Here is a 27,520-nt window from a genome sequence, read left to right on the forward strand (position 1 = left end):
AGTAGTAAAGAGGTCAGTATCGCTGTCACATCTAGAGGTTTAACAGTTTTTAATCCTATTGTGTACTATCTGTGGAGTCAGCCCTGCCGGAGTGAAACATTCTATACTTAGTATCTAATCTTCAAATGACACAGTTTTGACACAAATACATTCACTAGATAAAGTCTGCGTAATGGCAGAAAACTGCTCCACATCCAGTTTTCATTTAAAGAAAACTGTCAACATTAAAGATACTGTCAACTCCTAATGACTGCATTTGTAAGTGGGTTAAATGTATGCTCCCTGTGTTTTTACAAGACTGCTGAAAAGAAGAAAGTGAGTCATGCTGTTAGAAATCACTCTGGTGGAAAGTGTTCCCGTTAAAACAGACTCATGGGATATGTAAATGATTCCAGTAAAACTCCAGTTTTTGAATAAAAGCAATTGTTGAATAAGTTCTGAGTCAGTGTATTTCTGATATTAATGTTCTGCTGCTGTAGAAGATGCAGAGACATCTTCTCCATCTCTATCTTACACACACACACACACATACACACACACTTAACCACTGTGACATCACTGCTGGCGTTGGTAAGCAATCTCTCTAATAACCTAACCAAAGCCACACCATAAAATTCCTGTCTGTGAGTGATTTAAAATCCATTAGTCCACCACACTATTTTCACTGGCCAGATTCACATGCGCACAGAGCATGGGGGGGGGTTACTGGGGTTCCTCAGAGTTATAGAGGTCAATCGAACATTTTATTATGGCATTACTGCAGTCTACTCTCTAATGGTGAAATAACTCCATTCTGCCTTGCCTTTACATTGAGTTTCACATGAGTCACAGAGGTCCACAAGGCTTTGAAATGTATTTTAGAATTCTCAAAGTAGAAGTGCATAGTTGATGACTTCGGTTGTGAACTAAACCATAATCATGTCATAATCTGCATAGCCTGCTGCATTCATATGGTCAGTTTTATGCCTTAAACACAATTTCTAAAAATAAGGTTGAATTAAGGCAAAACTGACACAATTGTGCTTTACATCAATCAAAACTTATTCATGCACGACCTGTATTAAGATATAGCTTCTTTCTTACGCAGTTGTTACTTTTAGCCAGAATTGGCATGGTTGGGATGATTACACAGTGAATGACCACAATAATCCCTTACACAATAAAAGCAGCCACAGCTTTGACCCCATAGTTTATTTAGATCAAAATTTACATATACAACAAAAAAGTAGGCAACAATATAGATTCCATTATAGTCCAGACATTTCCTCAGCTGTGTCCCATTGGTAATCTACATAAGTTGTAGACACAAGACAAACTAATCTAGAAACTAATCTCTGCTTTATTATTATATTAACATTTGTAACCAAGTAAGAATTTAGGGCACTGATGCAGATTCTGGTTTGACCCTAAAGAAAAAGTCTGTGAACATTAACTTTCAAAGAATCATTAATATGTAACCTTACAAAATCAACATCCTCTCAGAACAGTGTTTGTCATTATAATTCCAAATGTGGCACTAGCAGAAACATAATTGATAAGAATACATTCATTAACAACAATAAAATATTTACAAGCAAGGAGCGGAGGTCCACAGTTTAATATGATATCGTCAGTGTAGACTGTTGTAAGGCATTTTAAAGGCTTCTGACTTTCTAGGGTTCTGAGAGGCAGTGTTTTCTACAAATAAATGAAAAGTTAAATATTGTCAGTAAGACAAAAACACATTTTGAGCTATACCATTTAAACAGAAGAACATACACCAAGTAACAGAAAGATATGTAGCCACAAAAAAACAACCAGGCTACAGTTTCACGATATACAAAACCTAAATACTTCCAATACTTAAAATGAATACAGTTTATATAGATATTTTTTTTCTCTTTATTTTGCATATAAATTATTTGATTATCAAATGTGTATAAAATCTACTTTGTAGACAGTGAAATATTCCAGCACTGAAGAAATGCCAGGTAAAACACATGGAACAAAGGTTAAAAAAGAACGGCATTTGTATTGACAGCTATACTTTCCATCCTTCTTGCTTGAATTTGGCAACAGAGACCTATCATAGTATTTTGTTTCAGTATGTAAATACTTGATTTACACCAAATAATATTACTGTTTGTATAGACATTCCAAGGGCAAAAGCTATTCACCATTCTCTCCTACATTCTGTTCTTTTACAGTGATTGACACAGGATTAGTGCTCCGTTTCAACGATGCAAGATCACAGAAACCTGCTATGGTAGTCTGTCTGTAAGCTACAGGCTCAAAAAAAGGCTGCATGTTAACTGCCAATCTACCAGCCCTCATTTTAATAAAAAAAAAAAAAAAAAAAAAAAGAAAAGAAAAAAATCCTTCATAACACCATTTAAGCCATTCAATACAAGAATAATAAAACAAACACAATAAAAAAAAAAATCAAATACTTTGAGCAGCATACATGTTGTGTTTTTATCTACTGATTTGTTAAAACACGTAATCCTTCACCTTTAAATTTATTGGTGAGATTTTCTAAAAAAGGAATAAAAGTATAGCTTACATCTGTGTTTATAGGTTTGTGCAAAATGTACAATTTCCGTCTTTAATTTATTTGAATCTCTCTAAAAATCTCTCCTTTTCTTTTTGTAATATAGCGTGCTTTCACACATGCTTTTATCAGCGCACGTATAAATCCAGTTTTGCGTGTTTAGTAGAGGGCGCTTTCATTATATGAGTTGGGATAGGAAGATCTGTTCCAGGGTCCATTGTAGTCTGCGGTAGGAAGACTCAGCGTGCTGCTGCTCTTCTTGTTCTTGAGACCCCAGCTGAGGAATGATGGTTTTTTTGCTACCTTGCGAGACTTTGGGTTCTTATCATCCTCATCATGTGCCAGGCAGATCATGGAGTAGGTCTTCGGCAGACCGCCGCAGTATGTAGCACTCTTGGTGGGCTTCAGAGATAAATAGAGAGAGAGAGGAAATTAAACCCCTAACAACACTTGATATGAATAAAGCAGCATTTATTTGAAACAGAAATATTTTGTGATGTTATAAATGTCTTTACTGCCACATTGAAGAAATGTATTAATTTATTTTTTTTCAAAATCGTACTGACCCCTTTTGAACGATTCTGTATTTATATTCATAATTATGCTGTTAATATTAGTGCATCTAAATAAATATGATTGAATATTATTCCTCTTTGGGATATTAAATCCCACCAAAATCAACCAATGAGAGAATAGAGCTTGGGGACCATTTTGGGGATTTCCACCTGGATTTGGTGTGTACCCAAATTGAAAAGCTTCCTATACCCACATATGGTGCTGTAAATACAAAATTTGGGTGTAATTTTACAGGAAAGCCTTTGAAGTTACATATAACACTGGTGAAAGTGATAAAAAATTATAGTATATGTTGTCTATGCTGAAGCACCTGAAGGGAAAAATATTACCTTTTTTATGTAATTTCAGTCTACCCAAATCTAAAGTCTTCTCATACCCATATACAGTGGTATAAATGCAATATCCCAGTGTCATTTTACATAAAACCCTTTGCAATTACATTAAACACTGCTGAAAGTGATAAATATAGTATATGTTTTCTATTTGTAGAGGTTTGTGACTGGTTGAAGCAGTCAGTCATCGGAGTTGGAATGTGACGCTTGTCTTTGTTTTCTCAGAGTGATCGTATTTCACTGCATGATTCTTTGGAAGATCATTCGATCTATGATTGTCACACATTGAAATAATTGGCAAATTCCTTAGGACAAGAGCTTTCTTGTGAAATATATCTTGACTGTTTTGTGAAAAATATAAAAAAAATACATATTTACAGAAAATTTTCTTCGCCATCATCGAGCAGAAATTTGTGTCTGGGACCAATGCATATATAAGTTCAATTTTACTGCTTTATGTATCAAAAAAATAAAAGTTATGGTATTCTCTGTAAAGTTTAGATTCCAAAGTTTCAAATTATACCAAATGACAATATGGGGTGATACCAAATAGGGAAGCCTTTAAAATGGATGTGTAAACATTATGAGGGTCAGAAATTCACGTTATAAACATCCGTGGAGTTAAAGTAGGCAAAGAAATCCTTGAGAAAAATGGGGTTACCATTGGCTGGCTGCTGCTGTCCATCATGCTGACCACTCTGATGTTGACGCCCTCCTCATCCACATCCTTTAAAAGCTTCATAACATCACTCACTCCTAGCCATTTACACTCTGTGTCACCCACAGCAACAATGTAATCTCCCTCTCTCAGTCCCTCAGCCTGGTGATGAAGAGATTGTGGAGAGAAAAAGCAACAATGGAAAATCAGAAAAAGGTCAGAGAAGTAAATCACATCCTGCAAGTGTGGCACTCTGACACTTCAGATATTTATGGTATGAGTTTATCGGCACGACCACACTGCAGTTACCATAGAGATGAGCTCTGAGAGGACTCGTTCATGTCCTCCAACAAAATAAAGGGAGTTATTTGTGGGAGACACACAGCTGCTAGAGACAGCTTGAGACTCATATGGTCAAAAACAGGTGCAGTGGGCGTGGATATATGCGTTTTGTTTTCATTCAATTGCTGTGGTCAAAGATTATATCTATCCTCAGCTTTAGGGACATTGACATGTGTAAAAGGAAGATTAATTGAAACAGGCAGAAGTTATCTCTTCTGATAAATGTCATGACTTATGTTACCTTTTGTTCTTCTCATTAAGGCATATTTATTATTTATTTGCAATAAAATGGAGGAGGGAGAAGTTTACAACACAAGGAACACAAAAGAAGATATATTGATGAATTGTCTCTTTTTATCCATACAGATTCAGTGGGGTCCACAACTGTTTTGAACACCACTGACTGTTATTGTACGGACAAAAATGGTTCTTCAAAATATCTTCTTTTGTGTTCCGCAAAGAGGGTGAACAAGCTTGAACACTGAAGCATGAACTGCGCATGAACACTCACCGCAGCGGGACAAAGGGGATCGAGTGACTGTATCTGAACAGGCACATCTCCCTTCAGAGTGAATCCGAGGTCTCTGTCCTGCAGTCTCAGCCGGACGGTGCGTGGAGCTGACCATCTCTGCTTAGCTGAGAACACTGACAAAGGCCCCTGCACAACACAAATACAACAACACATCACTATAGCAACTCACCTAATTCAAAGACACACAGGGTGTTTTTAAGGGTAGTCTGCCACCCTGGTTGTCTTTGGCTGTAATTCAATACACTGGCACACTGACTTCACGCAGTATATGCGAATGGTTTTGCTGAGGTGGCCAAAAAGGTTCAGAACCACTGGTTAAAGACATGTGCAGCAAATGGTTGACCCCTGCTTCAGAAAGATCATCTGTTTTGATTAAGGACTTACAAAGCTTATATGTTAAACTGACCTCCCCATGTACTACGGAAATGAAATTTCAAGTGAGGGGTCATTTAAAGTGCCCATGGCAACTATTACAGGATCACAGCAGTGGTTCTTTGAACTCTCTGAAGGTCACTCAGACATCTGAAGGTGGTAAAACTCAAATACATGCTTCCATAAAACTAACCACATCATAAACTCTGCCTCTTTCACCTGAATTACCCTGCTCCCACAGCCGGAGGGAACGGAATATATACGTCACTGTGGTTCTCGAATGTTCCAGTTCTGCACACCAGATTTACAAGTCTAAGATTCTAGCACAGAGTCAAAACCATTCTTCCAGTTTCACAGAATCTACTGCAGATGAAGACTTGAGGTGTTCCAGAATACAAACACAAACTAAAGACAAAACAGGTCAATGAAATTATGCTAGTTTAAAAAAAAAAAAAAAAAAAAATCTATTCATTAATTAAAAAAAAAAATAAATAAATAAAAAATTATATATATATATAATATATAAAAAAACCTCTTCTATGGTAAGCATGTTTTTAATTCTTAAAATTGTCTTACTATCCTGATATCAAGAAGTAAAAAACCCTCATTAACAACCCAAATAGAGTGTTACAGAAATTATTCATAAAACTCAGAAATAAGTTATAATTTTTGTACTTCCAGTTCCATCATCCGGAAGTCAATGAGTTTTTGTTCAAATGACTGAAATAAGTTCAGTGGTTATTACAAGCTTAAGATATGTTCATGTTTTATTCTATGACATGAAATACAAAATTAATACCACGTCTTGAAATAAACAATTCTAACTCAAACTTTCCAACTTGTAGACTTTAAACAAAGATTGAAAAGTTTTCAGAAGCTTTTTGGTGGTGACGCTGAAGTCATGAGACCGCAGTGTAGTTCTTTTAACTTTTTTTTACTCCTGCTGATTGTATTTAGGCATCAAAATTCATAAAAGTTGTGTTCATTTGTGAAGGTTATCTTGAACAAAATGTGTAAGAATCAGAAACATTTGTTGATCACAAAGCTTATTTGTTGCAATAATCCAAAATTCAATTGAAAAATCCTATTGAACCAGAGTGATGCTAACTTCTGGATTGGCCTACAAAAATAGATCATCACTGCAGCACTATATAACTTAACTCTTTACACAGAGACATACATTTGACAACCATATAAACGTAATTACTCCGAAAAATTAACGTTTTAGGAGGAATCAAGTTAAAAAAAGAACACACAAAATGAAACAGCAAATCATCCCTTAAGTCATTCCATATGTGGTATGTATCATTGATGTGTGTGGACAAATAGTGCAGGATGAGTTTTGTGCCAAAGTTCAATACTTTGTGTTAGAGGTTTGTACAAACTTCTAACCCCAAGTATGAGTAATAGTGATAACGAGGTTGATTTGAGTTTCATAGAGTCATAGTTCCAGGATGTCATAACACTCAGAAATTCATGTTCAAACCAGGGTTATTAATATTAGTACTGTAAAAGGAGTATCACACTCTACAGACTGACCAAACAGATTTTAAAATTACAGCTCAGAGTCATCCCCAGCTGGTCACAGTATTTTGGTTTTACAAAAGAAATTGAAACGTTGGATTGTTGAGGTTATGGTCTGTTTGGCCAGTGTGTACAGGTCAATCAACATGGGTCTGTTCAACAGCACACATGCTCATAGAATACTTATGTAAAAATATTCTGTGCACTAAGAATTTTGCAAATTTGCACAAGCATTCCTGTGCTGTGAAAAGAGCTCGAACTGTCTTTGAGTAAAATTAGTAGCCCACATACCAGCCGATGGAATAGGTCTGTGACTTTCACCTTGGTGGCAGCTGGAATCTCCATCTCAGCTTTCTTTTCTGTTTTAGCTAACAGAGAAGGAAGAAATCAATGTTACAGCATGTTTACACTGTCAGCTGAACTTACATAACCACTTTTGTTCTCTACTATAAGATGTGGGTCATGTTCTGAGAATCTCATGAACAGTTCAAAATGTGATGCTTCAGTGAAAACTCACTGTTGCATGCAAGTTAATTTTTAGATTTAAAAACTACAATAGAACTGTCAAAGTTTACATAATGAGCGAACAACATCAATCTCCAGTAATCCAATCATGTGATCAAAGGGAGACAGAACATTTGTTTATACCTGGAAGTAATGTACCGGGACACATTCAGATCCATTAGTGTTTATAATACAAATGTGACATGGCTACATGCGTTTCAGACAAAAGGGGTGGTCGCACTGCACTTTTAGTTCCATTGATTTGTCATAGCGTGACCGCTTAGCTGAATTAAAAGAACACAAGGGCTGCAGCGCTGCAGTAAAGTGGAGTCGTCTGCATATTTTTACATTATGGATGCATTATATTTTGAAAAAGAGACGCCACAGAATGTGATGTCATATTACGACCATTGCAGTGTCTGAAACATTTTGCGTGCTCAAAGTCTAGTGTGACCATGGCTTAACACCACATGGCTTAATGTGGTTTGAGTGATCACTAAACATTCTGAAACTGACAACTTGTGATCAGATCGCTTGGGCTGGATGTTAATATCAGGGGCAAACGGTGTCTATCTCTAACTTACAGATAATATCCGGTGCAAGCATGTAGTCTGTGAACTCGTCTGCCTTGTCGTTTTGGTCAAACTTGGTGAGAGAGCGTTTGAGGCTAGCTTGCAGGATGTCACTCAGAATGTCCAGTTTTTGCAGGTGTCGACAGTGAGAATGTGTACGGATGGCCTCTTCGTGTCCCATGATGGAGCGCTGCAGATGAGCTTTACCTGACCAAACAGACAGAAAATATTAGCTCAATGTGCTGAAGTAGAATATCCCAATTATTTACACCTCACAGGTCAGAATAGATGAGCCACTCACCTATTCTCCGTCTGTCTTCCTTATTCTTCAGGACGTCAAGAGGAGAACGTCCCTCCGGCATGGCATCATATAGTTGTGACAAAGCCTTCTCTTGCTTGTCCTCATCATCACTAGGCGTCACTACACAAACAGACACATATATCAACCAATATTTAAACACTGCATTGTGTTGATCAATAAAACTGGATACATTCCTGTAAATTTCATCTCATTCAACTGAGGCTATGTTAAATGTTATGGCATTCACACATCCCATTGTGTATTTTATGGATGACTGTTTGAGTAAGAAAGAGAATGTTACATAATCCCATTTGTTCTGGCACAGTCTATTAGCACACTGTCAAAAGTAGCCGAGATACTGAACCGTCTCTGGCTTTCATCTGCCTCCCTCTTTACATCCTCAAAAAAAACTTCACAGAATAAAGTCCATTAAAGCACTGATACCTGAATCCTTCTTTACTCTCACAAGGAAAAGGAAACAGTTTCTATGAATGAGACACAAAGGTAACCTTTAAAGGTTCCAGAGGGCTGTCAGCCAATGGGAGTTGGCCAAGAGCTGTGATTGGCTGCTTGACTTACACTGGTGGTCAAGCAGAGCGGTGGACACAAAGTAATGGGCCAGCGAGTTGTAGTGATTGGTCTTCAGGTGGGACATGGTAGTCCAGAAAAAGGGCACATTGTTCTTAATGGGGGTTTGGATCATGGACTGATGAACATGACTGTAGGTCTCCCCCACCTGAGAACAGAAAGGAGAGAGGGGTAAATGTCACAAACACTTCGGACAGAGGAGTAACTATAGGCTTTAAAAAAAGACCTGCATACTGATAGGAACAATAGGTCATGTATTTATATGTAAATATGTCCTTTCATACCAATTCCCCAAGTTTTAGTTAAAACAGAAAGAACATAATAGCAAAATTCTGTGATTTATACATACACTACCTTTTAAAAGTTTTGGGTCAGTAATTTTTTTTTTTTTTCATGTTTTTAAAGAAGTGTCTTCTGCTCATCAAGGCTGCATTTATTTGATAGGAAATACAGTAAAAACTTTTTCTATTGTAATATTAAAATATAATTTATTTCTGTGATGGCAAAGCTGTATTTTCAGCATCATTACTCCAGTCTTCAGTGAAAACATTTGTGCTGCTTAATATTTTTGTTGAAACTAAATATTAAGATTTTGAGGATTCTTTTGATGAATAGAAAGTTCAAAACAACAGCATTTATTTGAAATAGAAATCATTGGTATTTTTATACGTCTTTACTGTATCTTTTCTTTTGATAAATTCAATGCATCCTTACTAAATAAATATTAATTACTTTATAATGTTGTGATATCCGAATTCACTAGCTTTAAAAATTATTTAAAATGTACAAAATTTCTTTCTGAGATTTGCTAATGAACTTTAAGGGACTGTTAGATGACAAAAAAAGCAAATCTACAATGTAAAAATGGGGGAGATGAGCGTGCACAATTAAATATCCAAAATAAACAAAAAAATAAATGAATTTTTTTAGTCTAAAAATGTTTAACAAATACCTTGGCAGCCTCTTGGGCAATTTTGAGCAGGCCGAAGAACTCATTTCGGATTCCTGGCAGAGTGATCTGCTCAAACATACACTCCTGCGCCTGTGCTAGCATCATCCGGATCAGCATGCTCAGCATAGCAGGACTCATATCATAACTGGGAGTGTGTGTAAATGTCTCCTTCAGGAAGTGCAGAACACCTACAGCAGAACATACAGAAACAAAACCAGACAGAATTCAATATTAAACTCAACATTCAACAATACATTTACACAAACCAGTCCCCTTAGATCTACTGTCCACTGCAGCGCAGCGTAAAATTAAACAGAAAATTCTAGATAATTTCTTAAGCTTCACAACATTATTTAACTTATATAAAAAAGCATTGTCATTTTCTCCATTTAATGCTTTTGCAAACACACAGATCTTAAAGATTAAAAAAAAAAAGACTTGTAGGACAGTGGGTGAATCAGTCTTTGTTTGAGGGATCATATTTGGACTTTCTTTCCGGTGGAGATATACAAAACATTCTATGTGATGAAAGACAGTGGGGTTGGCTGTTTTGATAGCTTAAGAAAGCCAGCCAAATCTCTCTTTATGCTGCTGTTATTTTAAGGAGGTTAAAAACCAACACAAGCCACTGCGTTCCCATGAGCCTGTGACAGATCTGCTGTTGAGGGGGAAGAATTACATCATTTTCACTCCACCTTGAAAAACAACCAGAACCTGAATACACATCTGTTCTCATGGAGGCAGGAGATCATTAGGCCAGCTTTGGATACTTTACTTACCTTCTCACAATCTTATATGCATATAATAAGTGCATCTACTTAAAACCTCTCACCTGCAGATTTCTGGAAGGCAGCGATGGCGTCCTCGAGTCCAGCTTGTGTCTGTCTGTCGGCACGAGTGCCAATCTGGGAGTAGAGAGCTGCCATATTGAAAAGTATGCTGGCTTTCTCCAGAGAGACATTCTGCTGGCACACAGGCATGCCGGTGAAGGAGTCATACCTGCGTAGGCACAAATGTGTTAAAACTCATGTTAGCGCAAACCACAGGTGAGGCTTTTTTTGTTGTTGTTGTTCGGTTACATATGCAATGCTGTGTTATTAGAAATTGCATATTGTAAGCTTATTAACAGTTCAGTTCTCTCCAGCTTTTTTTATGATGACACATTTTCTTTATTTATCCTGTCATCTCCCTTTTTCTCTAGGATACAAATGAAACAAAAAGCTGATGTATAAACATAGAAACAACAAAGGCAGCCCTGACAGCCCTGTCAAACCAGTTGTGTGCTACCTCTGAACGAGTCATGTTTACATATACAGTAGCGTATAAGTTCATTACAAGCACATTACTGCTGGTGTGGGCGAGATGCAACCTACCATGTGAAGAAAATGCCAAGCTGGCGTGTAGGGGAGAAAAATCGAGTCTCCAAGAAGGAAAGTTGACTGTAGTAGTTGGAAAGCAAATCCACACCAGAAGAATTACGACTGGGGGTCCGACAGGCCTGAAACACACATTTAAGTCAAGACCTTTAATAAGACCAGTCTCATTGGTTGCCTTGTGTATGTGTTTTTACTGATCAGATTTATTTTGTCCTAAACTTCAATTTCAGCCAAGAATCGAACTTGGCACCTTTTACAGATGTTGTATCATACCTGTCTCAGGTCCATCAAGTCATCGATCTGATCCTGAAAGTTTGAGCCATCTTCACTGTAGTGTTCCAGGATGAAGTCCTGCTCAAATAAAGCATTTTCATATCAATTTATTCATAATGACAACGCAAATACAAAAACACTACACATTCAAGTATTCGCAGGCCTGTTCTCCTTGTTAAACTTGTCTGTGAGAAAACAGATGTAACAATGACACAGTGTCATAGATTCACCTGCACGGCTATCATTACAGATCAGCTAAATTACAGGTTGGAAGCATCTCATTGATCCTTGTCTCTCAACACACAACTCTACACCCACTTATTTATAAGATAATAAATGTCTTGCATCAAAAATGCAATTTAAGTTTTATTGAGTCTTTGGCTTCCTTGTTTATTAATCTGTGACCTACTTTCTATTTTCACTTAAAAAACCTTTGAGAATCATGAAAGCTGCCTAACTGAAGGCCTGATAACTGAGGTAAACATTGAGCAGGTGTTGTGAAAGGAACTGACCTTGAGAGGAACAGAGAAATCAACATCCTTTGTCTCCTTCAGTCCCAGAGGGATGAGCGGAATGCTGGATGACTCTCTGTAAAATGAATAAAAAGAGAGAAGAAATTAAATTTAGAAAACCAAAGGAGAATACTTTCAGTATTTTAGAAAGAAAGAATAAGACTTCAAGGCTGACTCAGAAAGGCCAGACCTCTTAATCTGTATGGTGACTCATAAGTGAGACATGCTTTTGTATGTCACCCCTTTCACACATTACAAATACGACAACAATTTTAAGTTTAAGTTTAAATCAGCTCTAAGACTGAAACAGCTGATTCTTGAGTAAAGGATGGTTTACCATCACGAGCCTATTAACCTACTTATATTATAGAAAAATACTGACTATTAAAAATGTGAGCTAAGAAAGAGGTGTATGTGCATGAGTGGGTATGTCTGCTACATTTTGTGCTGATCAAATTTTGTAAACTTCAGCACAATATAATTATATACAAGTTGCCATTGCATTAACAAGTTACCATGCTTGCACTAGTGGGGCATTAACTCAAAGCAGTCTGGATGAAGACAGACTAGAGAATACATGAGTATGAACTGATGAGAGGCAGACCTGGTCTGTCCTGATTGTGTCTAGATAACAGATAACAGTGCAGCAACAGTGTGGTTCTGGGAAATGTTTGTGAAATATTGCTGGATCAGAGGAAATGACAGAGGAAATATCACTCATGCTTTAAGAAGATGTGCCTTTAAACTAAATTCTCTATGCCTAAAAAAAAAAAAAAAAAAAAAAAAAAAAGCAGGAAGATTTTCAGTAAGACCGTAAAGTCATTTATGATTTTATTAGATATTTCTATTTCAAATAGATGCTGTTCTTTTGAACTTTCTATTCATCAAAGAATCCTGAAAAAAAATTCAGTTTCCACAAATTACATTGTAAATTATTACAAAATATTTTTAAAATAATATAGTTTTTCCAATTATAATAATATTTCACAGCATTACTGTTTTTTTTAATTAAATAAATGCAGCCTTTAAAAAGATAAAAATAAAAAATCATATCAACTTTAAACTTTTGAATGGTAGTGTACACTAAAACAGTTTTAACATTTTGAGTTGTATAATTTGACATTAATTAATGTATTATGTAAAAACAACAAAATTATTTATTCATAAATAATCTAAATTAATAAATTCTGTATAAGTATTGTTCATTGTTATCTAAATGAGCCTTGTTGTAAAGTGTAACCAAGTAATTAAACACACAAGAGGCAGGAGATTTGTAGAAGTTTGTGTAAGTCAGGTGTTCAAATTCTGGAACAGATTACTTGCAGGTCTAAATAGAAGATCTCACTCTTAAACTGGAAACAAAGTTCATTTCAAACTCAAAGAATATCAATAACATTCCCGTGTTGCAAGTATAACACTAAATCACACATCACAACATCATGTTGACATCCACCATATTCATCGGTGCACTATGTAATGAGAACTTCAAAGAATGCAAACCAATCACCGTGCAGAGAACTTTGACTGCAGTGATACACAGACAACAGAAGACAGGTTTTGTTCCTGTACGCTCTTCAGGCCATGAGAAAAAAATTGTTTCAAAAACAGACAGAGAGGGATAGAGGGGGGTGCAGGGCATGAAAGCAATGAAAGAATGCAGTTCTGTACTTCTACTGATACACACACACACACACACACACACACACACACACACACACACACACACACACACACACACACACACACACACACACACACACACACACACACACACACACACACACACAGTAAGCTGGCAGCCAGGTGCAAAAGAGAATGCCACATTGTGTGCAGCTACAGGAAGACCTTGTTCTGTTCGGTCTTCTGTGCATGAAACACAGGTGATAACACTGCACCAATGGGAATATTTCTTTTCTCACACTCAGTCATACTCAGGAGGTGATAAGCTTTGTTTGTTTTTTAGGACAAATAAAGCAGGTTTGCAGAAATTTGAAGAAACACATTTGCAGTGCAGAGGAAAAGAGTAACTGGAACTTCTAGAGAGAGAATGCATTCTGGTATGCACAAGCTTTTTAGTGTCAAAGAGCACAACCACAGATATACTCTTTAGAGTCACGACCTTTTACCTGCTAACTATGCTGGGCTTCTCTGAACCAGTGTCAGACATCTGGGATCAAGAGAGTCATTTAAACACTTGTTGGTAGCATTTTGAAACTGGGTGTGTGTGGGTGTGGGTGTGTGTGTGTGTGTGTGTGTGTGTGTGTGTGTGTGTGTGTGTGTGTGTGTGTGTGTGGTTGGGGGGGGGGGGGTTGATGGGGACAGATCATAGCCAAAGAAAGCTAAAAGATTATATTCATTGACAAAACTATTTTTAAGTTCAAATCAAAAGATGGAAGATCATAAGAAACATACATTCAAGAGTTAGGGTTAGATGAAGACTTTTGGTAATCTTCGGAACACAAATGAAGATCTTTTTGATGAAATCTGAGAGCTTTCCGTCCCTCCATATAGACAGCCTAAGCAATTGCAACTTTGACACTTCAAAAAGTTCATAAAGAAATAGTAAAACTAATCCAGATGAATTGAGCAGTTTAGTCCAAATGTTCTGAAGAGATTTGATCGCTTTTTATGATTAACAGATTTAATTTAGGCTTTTACTCGCATATAAAAATTAATCAGTGAACAAACAGAAGCTCAACTGAACCTGAATGACACACAAGAACAAACCTCATGCGGAAGCTCAAACAAGCTGCATAACACACGAGAATGAAACTCATTTGTTACGCAGCATTTTTTAGAATTTTCATTTTTGGGTGAACTAATCCCTCAACAAACCTGTGCCTTGGTTAAAGTTCTCCAAAATGGGAAAAGATGATAATTTGAAAATAAATAAATAAAAAATTATATATATATATATATATATATATATATTATATTATATATAAAAAATTATTATTATTAATAATAATAATTATTATTATTATAATTATTATTATTATTATAATTATTATTATTATTATTATTATTATTATTATTATAATAATTATAATTATTATTATATATTTGTTTTTTGTCCATACAATGCTGTTGTTTTGGACCCCAATGACTTTCATTATATGGACTAAAACAGTTAAAGCATTCTTCAAAATATCTTTGTTTGTGTTCAGCAGAAGAAAGAAAGTCATACAAGTTTGGAACAACATGAGGGTGAGTAAATTCTTTTTTTTCTTCATTTTTGGGTGAACTCTCCCTTTAACACATACCATACTTAAAAGAAAAAAAGGGTGATTGTCTCTCATGTTTACAGCTTTACAGTGAGTTATAATTATAAATGTAGGTCAGGGGCTCAGAATCAGGTGCAGATGTCTGCAGGAGGTTTTTCTAGTTTACTATGAACCCTCCAGACACAGGGGATAAACACTTTCATTATTGCTTGGCCTAGAGGAACAAACCTCTAACTGTAAGCCTCAACATGTTATGAAGCTAATGCTGATGAAGAACTAGGCCAGCCCTGCTCAGTTAAGCAGGGTTTGAGCTGAAAATATGGCTGAGCTTTCTTAGAGCAGAGAAAGACGGCTGTTCTCATGCAGAGAGTGAAGCAGGCCAAAGACACTCAAGGGTGTATACGTGCACACAGCCTCACTCACAGTGGTCTGAGAGGCAAAAGAGAGCTTAGAGAGGATTTAAAGAAGACAAGAATCCAACAGTAACCAAGGAAACACACTCAAGGACTACAAAATAAACACAACATACACAGCGTGACGGTCACAAAAGCATGACTGCAGTGCCACTAATGAATCCTTTCATTCTGACTGCAGGGTTTGTATGCCTAATGAAAGAATCGCTTAAACATCCTTGAATATAGATGACATGTTTTTCTCTCTCTATTGCCATCTATCTTAGGGTATGACGATTCTAAGCAATGACATTTTTTCACATATGGTGATTTTGAAAGAATCTGATGCAAGTCAGAGAATTCATCATACATGCTATGATTGTGATACAATGGAAAAGGAAGCAGAGACACAAAATTATAAAGAAAACTTGCACACATCCTCTTCTGACACGTGAGGGGGGACACATGTGGCTTGTGTGTGATAAGGGCCTGAGGATTCACCAGAGTCATCAATCTGTCAAACCACCTCCGCATAAACCTGTCGAACCAGTTGTGTGGAGTGGAGTCTCTTTCTATTGGGAATTTGATTAATGTAAAAAAACTTGAGAAGACTGATTGAACTCGACTGACCAATGAACCTGCAGCCCAAGTCTTGTCTTTTCTTTAAACTTCAGCTAAGTTTAGATTATTTCTCACATATAAGGGTACATAGCAAAGGAGTAATCATTGGGTAGCATAAGTAGAGAAGACCCTCCAATCCCCCTTTTTCCTGAAAGCGGAAGTTTCGCTCGACTCATAGCGAAATTATCCTTTGCGTTTCTGGTCTCCAGTGTTTCTAGGCATATTTTCCAAGCTATGAACATGGTTCAAAATAGCACATGGCTTCATAGCACCATCACTTTACAGTGTCGCAATAACGTCTTTTGTCAGCGCCTCACCCATCAAAGTTTAATGAGTGTGTAGATGACATCAAGCTGCCTGAAGATAGCTACACTGAAAACGGATAGGCGCTCATATCCTACACAGCTACATGGGTGTATTTCGGGGGGTTTTGTTTTAAAAATGATAAGAGCGCACATATACCTTTATGGGGTGTATTTTAACTTAAGTGTTGCAAGCCATGCTCATCAGTCTTTGGCATAAAATGCATGGCATATGGTAATGTATACAGATCTTTTCAGATTTGCTGGTGCTCAAAACACATTGTTTCCGGGTGTTTATTCAGTTTATTGCTGTTGTTGTGTCATGTGGCAATGATTTCAAAGTCATTAAGAAACGGAAATTGCAATAATCTTTTCTTTCCTATTGTGATGTATATATTTGAGTGAAAAGGCTTCTCAAACAAGAAAAAAAAAGAAAAAAAAAAAAAGTGTGTCCATTGGGATTTGATGGGATTGTTGGATTGTTGTTTGCAAATTGCTGCGATCTCATTTGAATGATTGGATTATTGTTATAGCAACAGCTAAATCCTGTCTACACTGGACGCGACAAAGCGCCTGTTGCAAAGCATTTGTCCTTCATGTCAGTCCTTCATGTCAGTACTTCATCAATAGAACGACGCATCGGTTTACTGTCAGAGAGTTTTCGCTCATGTCGCGCTGCATCTAGTGTAGACAACATCACTGATTATAATGGGTTCTATTGTCTTTTGTCGCATCGCGCCGCTTGTGTCCGGTGTAGACACAGTGTTAGTGTAAAAGCTATGTGGATGTCATTAGATTACAAATAACGATTTGTGCAGTTTCTGATCTACTAACATTTCCATTATTGTCCTTCAATTTACTCAGTCTCCAAACATGAAGAGATTTTTAAATGTTCTGCTGGAAGGCCTTATGACTGTGTAGCAGGAGCTCACCAAATTTATTCTGAGATTGTTTCACAGGAAATATATGCGCAGACTTATATGGAATCTCTAACCACTGATTTTTTTTAAAGAAGCTAAATTCCACAAAATTCAAACATCTAACATTCACTAAACTCTACACATTCCGTGGCCCTTCTGCATTTTTTTTCTTTCTTTTTTTCATTAAATATTTTGCCCAATTTTATTATGGTTTCAGCTACCAATAACCATGTAGTTCTCTCAGTTCTGTTTAACACTAAACCATATTTAAATACATTCCACAATTTCCTACTGGATAAGTAGAGAAAATGTGATAATACAGGGCAGTGAGCAGGGAGATCAGCAGGGAGTCTGCTCTTATATATCACTCTGTGCACACCCCTTACATTACTTTCGTCAGGGAGGCTCTGTGTGCCCAGATGAACTGTGTGTGAGTAGTAACTGTGCATTCTGTCTCTAGAATGGATCTTAATCTGCCTTGAGTAAGTTCTCACTGTATCTTTCTTCATCCTAATCAGTGCTATGTGTGCATGTACTTACTGTACGTTCTGATAAACTTCCACAGAGCTGTTGAGTCCTTCCAGCTTCTCCATAAGAAGCTGCAGATCTGAGTTGACATAACTCAACTCCAGCACCACCTGCTCCCGAACCTTATTATTGGACGTCGCCCTTGAGAGAGAGAGAAAAAGAGAGAGAGGATAAACAGAGGTCATATCTACAGTAACTCACCAAACAATATGGCATAAGTCACACAATTTCACAATGTCTCTGGTTTGAAATGTCATGCTAGTTCAACATCTGCAATACAAAAAGGGAGAGGCTGATAAAACTGGGGCCTTTGTCATTTTGTGTGCTTCCAGGCATATGATAGAAGTAAGTGGCAAATGTGCAGTACAGCCACTCTTGTCAAAGAAAGGCTTTAGAATTAAACCACACAGCCCTGATCAAACACATACTAAATAGAAAAAAAAAAGATATGCCTGACTAAAACCAATGAAACAATACATTATAGAGACACCGAAACATTTGCATAGCGACTCTGTTTCATCTTTGACTTCTATTCTAAAATCTTGTCAATGAGAGGAAGTTCGACCAGAGACTAAGAACACAAGTCAACAAAATATATAACACTGTTTTAGAGGTTTTTGGATATTTTAATCCAAAAATCTTACATAATGTGCCTTTAATAAGGAATACTGATTCCATCGGTTACATGATTCCGTATTTCAGTGGGCCCTTGAGGTCTGTGACAATGTAGATCAGAATGTTCTGTCATTTTTTAGTGAATATAACTTTTATGAGCCATGTTTGTCCCTTGTTTATTCCTAAACACATCCCTCACTGATGGAATCACATCATCTCATCTTCTATTATAATACACTGGCTCAGTTTCAACAGCAGAAGGGGTCTAAAAACATCTTAAAGTCCTCATGAGGCGTATACAGTATTATTCTGTACACAAACCCAAAGGCACATTGGCAGGGCAGGACGTCACAAAATTAGCACTCAATGAAACCGGTTGGGCATGGTAGCTCACTCAAACAAACACACAAGAATGTAGATTACAGCCGCTTAGATCAGAAAAAAAGAGAAATACAGAGGGAGAGAGAGACATTATAGTAGGCATATGGGGGGGGGGGGGTGTTAATAAAAGCAGACGACTTCCTTACAATTGATCTATTATGTGGCTATCCTTTCTCCCATGAACCACAAACCTCTGAGGCCCATGAATGAGGGAACATTCCAGATCACCTCTGAAGATATACAGCTATGAATGAAAGGAAAAGAGATTGAGCAAGAATCCACACCTCATCCCAATATTAATGAGCTCAGGTAAAGAAAACACTCAGACATCCGGCTCTAATGAAGGGCCATAAAAAATGACTCATCTATATTATTAAAATACATACCAGGACTTCTTTAGATCTGACTCACACAGCAAACACAGAAGCAATTAGAGTGTTTCACTGGAGTATCGACAGAGAGATCCTCAGGCAGTGTTTGCAAGTACGTGTGAGAGACGCGCTACAGTCACCTCTCAAACAGACGAATTTTAACAGCTTCTGCTGACATGTATTTTTGCAAGTCCGTGTACGTGCCTATGTGGATGTGTTAAACAGGCTGACAGAAGACCTCAGGGCCATTTGCACACCCTTATAAGCACTGCAATGACCTCACTAATGTACCTGTCACAACTCTCACCTGTTGACTAGAGGGAATTTGACTAGATATAGAAACATTCCTTTGGGATTAAAAGCACCAAAGCGCTTTATGCCTTGTATCTGCTTGGATCCAGCCTTGTTTTAGTCAGCCAGCTCACAATATCCATCCAAACGCCAGCCAATGCCAGATGACAATAACTCAACCAACACAGATTTTAGCCCCAACATATCACCAAAAGATATAGTCAAACTAGCTGGTCCATCACTTTATTGTTCTATTAAGATTTAAAGCCACTTTGACGTCAGTGCCACTCTAATGCTCTGTTCCAAGGACCAACCCAGCAGGTGTGTCCTTCAAAACCATGGAGACAGACACACTTAACATCCCCATGGCAACTGGTTTGTCCAGTGTTACAGTGTGTGCTCTCATAGTACAGGGAAAAACCAGTCTATGGGAAAAACTCTGGGAGCTTTTGAGAGAGGAAATGTAATGTATGAGCTGTGGTTTTCACAACAAGATGCAACAGCAGTTCAGTCAACTTCACAATTATCTGTCTTTTCTGAATGCCTGCACAGGCATGAGTGTGGGTGTTCGCAGATAAGATGTCAGTGCTTCTCATCAGCTCACGTTTTATTTATAGAAATGCTTCCGTGAACAGAACTGATTGAAATCTGAAAGTCTAATGGCCCTTGCCAGTTACAAATCACACAAATATCCCACAATCAAACCAAAGTACAATCAGAGCTTCCTTGTCCTGACACAATTTGCAACAAGTTACAGTATTTTAAAAACAGAGATAAACTGAAATTATCAGCTGAAAGAAAAAAGAAAAAAGTACAAAAAAGTGACCAAAATATGTAGATTTATTATTCAAATTTTTGATCAGTTTTTTTAAAAGAAGTGAATCATTTCATGTAGCAAGAACGCATTAAATTCAAAAGTGACTGAAAAGACATTTACATTTTTACAAAAGAATTACGATTCAAATAAAGGCAGTCCTTTTCTTTATCCATCAAAGAATCCTTATTGTATTATGGTTTCCTCAAAAATATTAAGTGGCACTGTTAGGTAGAACTTAATACCGTTAAGTAGAAAATAATAATAACTTTTTCTTGAGCACCAAATCATCATATTAGAATGATTTCTGAAGGATCATGTGACACTAAAGACTGGAGTAATAGCTGCTGAAAATTCAGCTTTGACATGACAGGATTCAGGAATAAATTACATTTGAACATATATTAAAATAGAAACCCTTGAATTATAATAATATTTCACAATGTTATCGTTTTACGGTTGTAGTTTTACTTTTTGAAAAAGAAAAAAAATGCAGCCTTGCCCTTGGTGAGCAGAGGAGACTTCTTTTAAAAACATAAATATCATTAAAAAACAGTAATGTATGTAATGAAATAATCAGTGTGAGTTATTTTGAGGTAATGGCATTCTGTTTACTGCACGTCATAATTAGTGTGTGCCAATAAAACATATCCTTGATCAACACTGACACATGCATAATTATATTGTTTTGTCAATTCTGTCATTAAGCCATACCATTTGAAGAAAGTTAATGTACTCATAGAAAAATATACACATTATTATTAATTTTAACAAAGGCTAATTTAAAATGAATATTTTTGGTTTAGGTTTTCAGTCCAGTGGGCCCAGAGTATTCAGTTTGGACAAATGAAAACACATTACTAGTTACAAACTGAAAATTCAATTCAAAATTCAAATTCACAATGATTCATTTTAGAAACACCAAGGCATTAACATTCTCTAAACTGATGTGTTCTTCTGTATAAAAACTTCCCCTTGACACCATATTAGCATGCAACAGGACATCAGAAAGGTGACACTAAAAAATGATTTGCATGATACTTGCATTTTTGCATACTTGCATATTTGCATATTTTTTTTTTTTTTTAGTCAGAGTTTTTTCCTCTCTCGTCTAGTTCAACTATAGTAGTATGCATGGCTGACCAGCGGTTACCATTCAAATCAGTGTCAGCATTTCCTAGCTGACAGCTGGCTGCTAAAATGTTTGTAAAAGAACTTGCATGGTAAATGTATCTCAAAGAACATACTTATCAAAATAAATTGAGTTTATAATTGAGTTTAAGATATTAAAGAGGTACTTCATCTCTGGCAAAATGAGCTTTCAATAAAATGTGGCTGCCTATACAGTAGAAAGTGGAAAAGATTTTTGAAAACGGTGCTACCTGACTAAAGAAAACAGAGAAAAACTTTTTGCCAAATAGGTTGGAAAACGTCAACACCCATAATGCACTCACATGTTGCCATCCAAGGCCACTCCAACCAGTCTGCTATGGATACATCAGAGTCAAATACTTCCTTGCTTTAGGAGGAAATACTTCTTAGTAAACTTTTAGCCCTACTGCAAAGAATCCTAAATATGGAGAGAATGCCACAATGGAAAATCTGAAAAACCTCTGAAAAACCTGTGTTTGTAGTCAATATTTCAAACTGGATGACTACACAAACACAGTGTTTTAGGCCAAAAGGAGGGGAAAAAAACTGAAAGAAACTGCCATTTTGTCAGCAAAGCAAGACGCTGTTGCATACAGGTAAGAAAGCTGTTGCCATAGTATTCTGTTTTTACCATAATGCTGTTTAAAGAGTAGACAGGTGTGATACAATTTTCAGTGATAAACCTAGCCTTACAATGACGGTTTTGTTAATAACCCTCTGTTGATCCGACAGTATGAGGGTGGGGATACAAAAACGCGGAACTATAATCTGTAGTTTTCATGAAAACCCTGGAGCAAACACGTCATCCGGTGGACTTTTACTGACAAATAGATGTGAATTTCTCTGTCCAGGTAACAGAGAACGAGTAAACATTTTTCATTTACATATACTATTAACATTGTAACAATACAAAGTGGGTTGAAAATTGACAAAGTTATACTTTAAGGTTTCAGTGTCCTGACTCTTGGCTCCACTGGTATCTACCAGGTCTGAAAAATCTCACATATAGCATTCCCAGCCTCTTTAGTCATCAGCTTTAACAAAGACACAATGTTACGGTGTCTATCATCAACTCTAAATCTAAAGATAAAAATGCTAAAGGTATGCCTGATAGCCAGATCATAGTGCAGATGAGCTCCAAACACTTGCTTCTGCACACATTTACACATATAAACAGAGATATTCTTTGACAAAATGTTAGCAGCAAGGCTTCTGACTGAAACCTCACCACAAAAAGAGCAAAAGATTCCTCCAAAATAGGGCAGTGATTTACCCAACAGAGCCAGGGCTCTATGGTCCAGTGCCAGACACTTCAAGACAGATGTTGTTATGCAACCAAAGCAAAATTTCTTTAGAAAAATAAATATGTTTGCATATCCACACACATGCTCGTAGGCTAACATGCAATGTGAGGGTGATAAATGAGTGCTTGCCCTTGTGTTTGTGTCCACACATAAGTGTGCTTGACTTACTTGAGAAGGTTCTCTGCTCCAGCTCTCATCCTCATCTGTTTGATGATTTGCTGGTTGAGAAGTGCTCTTTTATTCTGCAGTTTACTGCGGCCCGTCTGAGCAAATGGATTACATCCCTGTCAGAGAAAGAGATGGAGAGAAAGAGATTAACAACAGTTCACATTGTTCTTGGGGTGGGGACTCTTTATTGACAGCTAATATAAAATGAATTTATTGCATGTTTTTATATGCTGTGAACATTTCACAGTCTTATAAACTACAAATGCATGCATTCCATTGTTCCTATAAATGATAAACACACAAGCACATGCCAGCTGACTCATACACCTTGCTATGTCAGTAAGGTGTGGCGTACACAGTACATGATGTAAGGAGATCAATTTCCCACCCAGAAACGCCTATAGAGAGTATCTATCTGTCATAAATCTGATAGCTGAGGGAGGAGGTCTGATTTATAGGAGGCTGGTATCAATATAGATGGTTAAAATAAACTGTTTACTGCTCTTGATTCTATGAGATCCTACTATGAAAACGTGTCTATTTCTAAAAGTATGTACACTAGATATGACTGAGACAGAGGTAAGAGCCCCAGCTTTGAAGGGTCAAGTGATCTGAATTTTTATTTCATTATAACCTGGTCCTAATGTAAATTATGAGAAACTGACTGCTTGATTCATATGGATAGTAAATATTTGTGTGAACAGCAGATTTACCCATTAATTTATGGGTAAATCAATCCAACAATGGTATGGTAATTTACACAGTTTAATGTAATAATCATAGATTTCACATCAGGTTCAAGTTGGTCACATGAAGTAGCCATGGAAAGCTGTCTGGTTTGGAAGGTGACCCCTGAGTGGTGCTTCTTGTATTGTTATACTATTAGGAATGGACAATGGACCTTTTATGCTCACAAAATTTCACCCAAATTTCACTAATGTGACTTTTGAATTGTTATGTTAGCAGGTTGAAAAACCTCAGTAAGCATGAATAACCAAGTCAATCCCATTTTCTATTCTTGCAACATCCTTGAATAACATCTGGAAGCACAATGACTTAAGTAAATGTTAAAGCCGGTGAATTTCATACTGCCTGAAAGTCTTATTTGACATTTTTTTTTAATATTGGTTACTATCAAGGTTTATCTATCAAATCTTAATTAACAGACTGTGGCGTTACAATGCTTTATTTATAAGTGCAGATGAGAACAGCTCTGGTGGAAGAGAGACAGTAAATACATCTAAAAGTTTCAGATAACACACGGCTCATATCTCCGTCTCTACGAGTTACCAAAACCCCACATGAAAAAACGCAACACGTGAGATACGAACATGTGCAGTGTAGAGAGCCTCTCGTATTGTATGACATGGCAGACTAGCTGCCCTGTGCAGTTTTGATCACAAAATTCAGGTTGAACGAAATCCCAGAAAATTTAAGCTAGTCAACTTAATTATATTGTCACTGTGGTTAATAACCTGACTGAATGCGAATGTAGAAACCCTAAACAAGAAAACCGTAGTCTGCTGCCGTGTAAACATGGGCTGTCTCAATACATGCAATTGTGGTTGTCAAAGGGACCAGACGTGACCTCTGCACATTCTAGAATACTGACCAGGTCGATGTTTAGCGGAGCAGAACCAAAGAGCTGCCAGCGTTACTGCTTTCCACAATCATGCAGCAATTACCCTGGACTAATAGTGCAGACAGAGCAGAAACAAGGTCCTAAACAAACCAGGGGACAAAGTGACAGAAAACAGGCCCTCAATTGAGTTGTATAAGAGTTCAACATTATGCAACTGTTATATATTGCGGGTATTCGCACAAATATGAGAGTACAGTAACAAATGTTAATTTCTATTCTCAGCCTTGGACAAAAATGTGCCAGTGACTAACCGTTCTGTCTCCGCATTGGGGTCACAAAGTTGTGCTTCAGTAAACATTAAAGAATTACGTAACAGAGAGTATATGCCATTCTGATTAATGTTTTCATTTTAGTTTAAGGAGCACCCTTTCCTTCTTACAACTGTTTGATCACTTTACTTAGTCTACATAATGCTGTGAGATGTTCAGAAGCCATGTTATACTAATCCTAAAGCACTGAACAGTTTCTCCTGCCTATGCCAGGACATGAGATGGGAGCATCTGTGTTTCATTAATGTTTGTGGTTTGGCTATGCACTGTCACTGGGCAGATGCAACGCTAATAGGAGGAAAACTGGAAAAAAAATGCTGAATCTGCGATTCAGTTTCTCCATGCAGCACAGCCCAAGCAGGATCAGCTCAGGAGGAAATGGACCAAAACCACATCACCACTCCGAACCAGCCCCCACCTGGTAACAGGCCTGAAACCTTCTCGCTGTAGACCACACTCATTTTCAAAGAATTCATGTAATAAATGAAAATGAGACACAGGAAATGTTCTAAACAAACAGCATTTCCTCAGCTTTGCAGTACCATAACCATATTAACTGCCCATATTAACTCAGAAAACCCAGTCTGTGATTCATTTTGCTGTTTCACCTCCTGTTTCCTGTGGAAGGGCCTTCAGAAAAACATCCCAAGAGAAACTGTAGAAACTGATCACTATCCTGGCCAGTTTTACATCAAACACTTTAATATCAATAAGAAGCCCTGAACAACAAAGCCCAATAGATACTCTCAACACAAAGAGAGGTGAGCTCAAGAGACAACAGACCTCTTCAGTTGCCATTCACACTAACAAAACAAAATTCCAGAGTCCAGGATAAATGCCAGAAACCTGTCACATGTTACCCTTCCAAAATCAGCAAACACACATAGATGTGCACACTTCTACACACAATATGACACAAGATATTCATAAGCATTTATAAGAGTAATACCGAATCCTGTAGTCACTCAATGGTTTATTTACAAATACACTGAACCAATTTCACCACGATCACTGCAGAACCTCAATTTACAGAAATCTAAGTCCAAATAAAAGACAAGAAAATGCCAAAAGCAGATCTTTACACAACTTGCTTACAAATAATTCACCATAGTAACCACAGTGTCCCTCCAAATATTATAGTTCTGCAAAATAATGATATATAATATATAGACAATAGATTGTCTTCTGTAATGTTTATAAATTTATGATGGCAGTGGCTCCCAATTATACTATACATTTGTATAGACTCTATAATAATTGATGATAATTGACAACAAATTTTATCATAGATTGATCTTCAGACTTCAGTGAATGAGTACCAGCGCAGGTGAGTCAGACAGAGCGCAACTGAATAGAAATAGAATTTTTCTAAAAAATGTCTTGATAGATATTAAATGCAAGTATAAAATTCTACATGTATCACAAGTAATTCTATTGTGTTTTATGTAAGAGCAGTAAATGTACTATTGTAATGGAGTATAAATGTAATATGTTCAGATAGGTGAATGTGTTCCTCCCTCATACTTAGTCTGCGCTTTTGTTTTTCTATATTATAATTTTTAAGATATATTCGATACATTGTTTGAAGGACAAAACTGGACAGGATATGGAATAACAATTTGTGTTAATAATTCATTAAAATTATTTTTAACCAATTAATCAAAAAAATAATCGACAGTTTAATCAATTATAAAAATAATAATTAGCTGCAAAGGTTTTTACTGTAGAAACACTACATGGAGTAACTATGGATAGCATGGTATTTTTAAGGAACATTGAAATAAAAGTTGTAATTAAGAAACCAAACGAATATGTGAATAAAATATAGAAAGCAGTGGGATATTGAACCTTCAAATAAGAAATTATAGACAGGGTTAATTGGTAGCCTTCTGAGTCTAAACTGTCTTCCCTTGGCATTGTTTGTGGGCAGCAGAGCTCGCCAACGTCCACATGCCCCGCAGATGTGCGTTCATCTCCAACAGATCCAATTACAAACACCTTATGAAGGAGAGAGGCTGAACGCCTGCTGCTTCACTTTATTGTCTACACTTCACGTTTTACAACTCATGAAAGAAACATAAAAATAAGCCACGTATCTTTTCAAAACGACACTAGCAAAACTGCAGTGATGCTACATCTAAAACCGTGACTAATAAAAAGCCTTGAGGAACTTAACGTCAGACAGTACGGAACCTTCGAGAAAAACAGAAATGAACTTCGAGTCTCTCTAACCTTTTTGAAGTATCCATTCTCCACCGGTCCGTTGGTCTTGCAACCATTGGGAATAAGAGTGTCCGTCATTTCTGAATTCTCAACCGATTCAGAAAGTAGAAGTCGTAAGAAGTTCTTGCCCAACAGGTGTGTGTCTCCAAGGAGATCTCAAATATCTGTTGATGCTCCGTCCACTGTTGTTCAAACTCTCCTAATCACATTCAGCATTCGCTATTTGCGCTGTACTTCCCCGTCCCGCCCCGCTCCGGATGCGTCACGAGTCAGAGGAGCTGCCCCTCAGTGGGCGGAGTCTGTCTGATCTTACCTGCGCAATTGCCACGCCCCCGATTCGACTTGCTTATAAAGGCTCA

The 27,520-nt window shown here is 37.1% G+C and overlaps 1 protein-coding gene across 1 annotated transcript; it reads right to left on the reverse strand.

The window, feature by feature from the left end:
- Positions 1 to 1,187: 1,187 nt before the first annotated feature.
- Positions 1,188 to 27,374, reverse strand: rhpn2 (rhophilin, Rho GTPase binding protein 2). Its single transcript, XM_067400690.1, has 15 exons — positions 27,171 to 27,374; positions 23,028 to 23,143; positions 17,944 to 18,072; positions 11,945 to 12,020; positions 11,433 to 11,510; positions 11,157 to 11,281; positions 10,616 to 10,782; positions 9,784 to 9,971; positions 8,823 to 8,979; positions 8,244 to 8,363; positions 7,955 to 8,149; positions 7,158 to 7,234; positions 4,950 to 5,096; positions 4,100 to 4,258; positions 1,188 to 2,932 (listed from the first exon to the last, which is right to left on the reverse strand). The coding sequence occupies exons 1-15, from the start codon at positions 27,237 to 27,239 to the stop codon at positions 2,690 to 2,692; spliced, it is 2,046 nt and encodes a 681-aa protein (XP_067256791.1). The 5' UTR covers positions 27,240 to 27,374; the 3' UTR covers positions 1,188 to 2,689.
- Positions 27,375 to 27,520: the final 146 nt, after the last annotated feature.

The sequence above is a fragment of the Chanodichthys erythropterus genome, chromosome 11 (assembly GCF_024489055.1).
Source record: "Chanodichthys erythropterus isolate Z2021 chromosome 11, ASM2448905v1, whole genome shotgun sequence".
Taxonomy (NCBI): Eukaryota; Metazoa; Chordata; class Actinopteri; order Cypriniformes; family Xenocyprididae; genus Chanodichthys; species Chanodichthys erythropterus.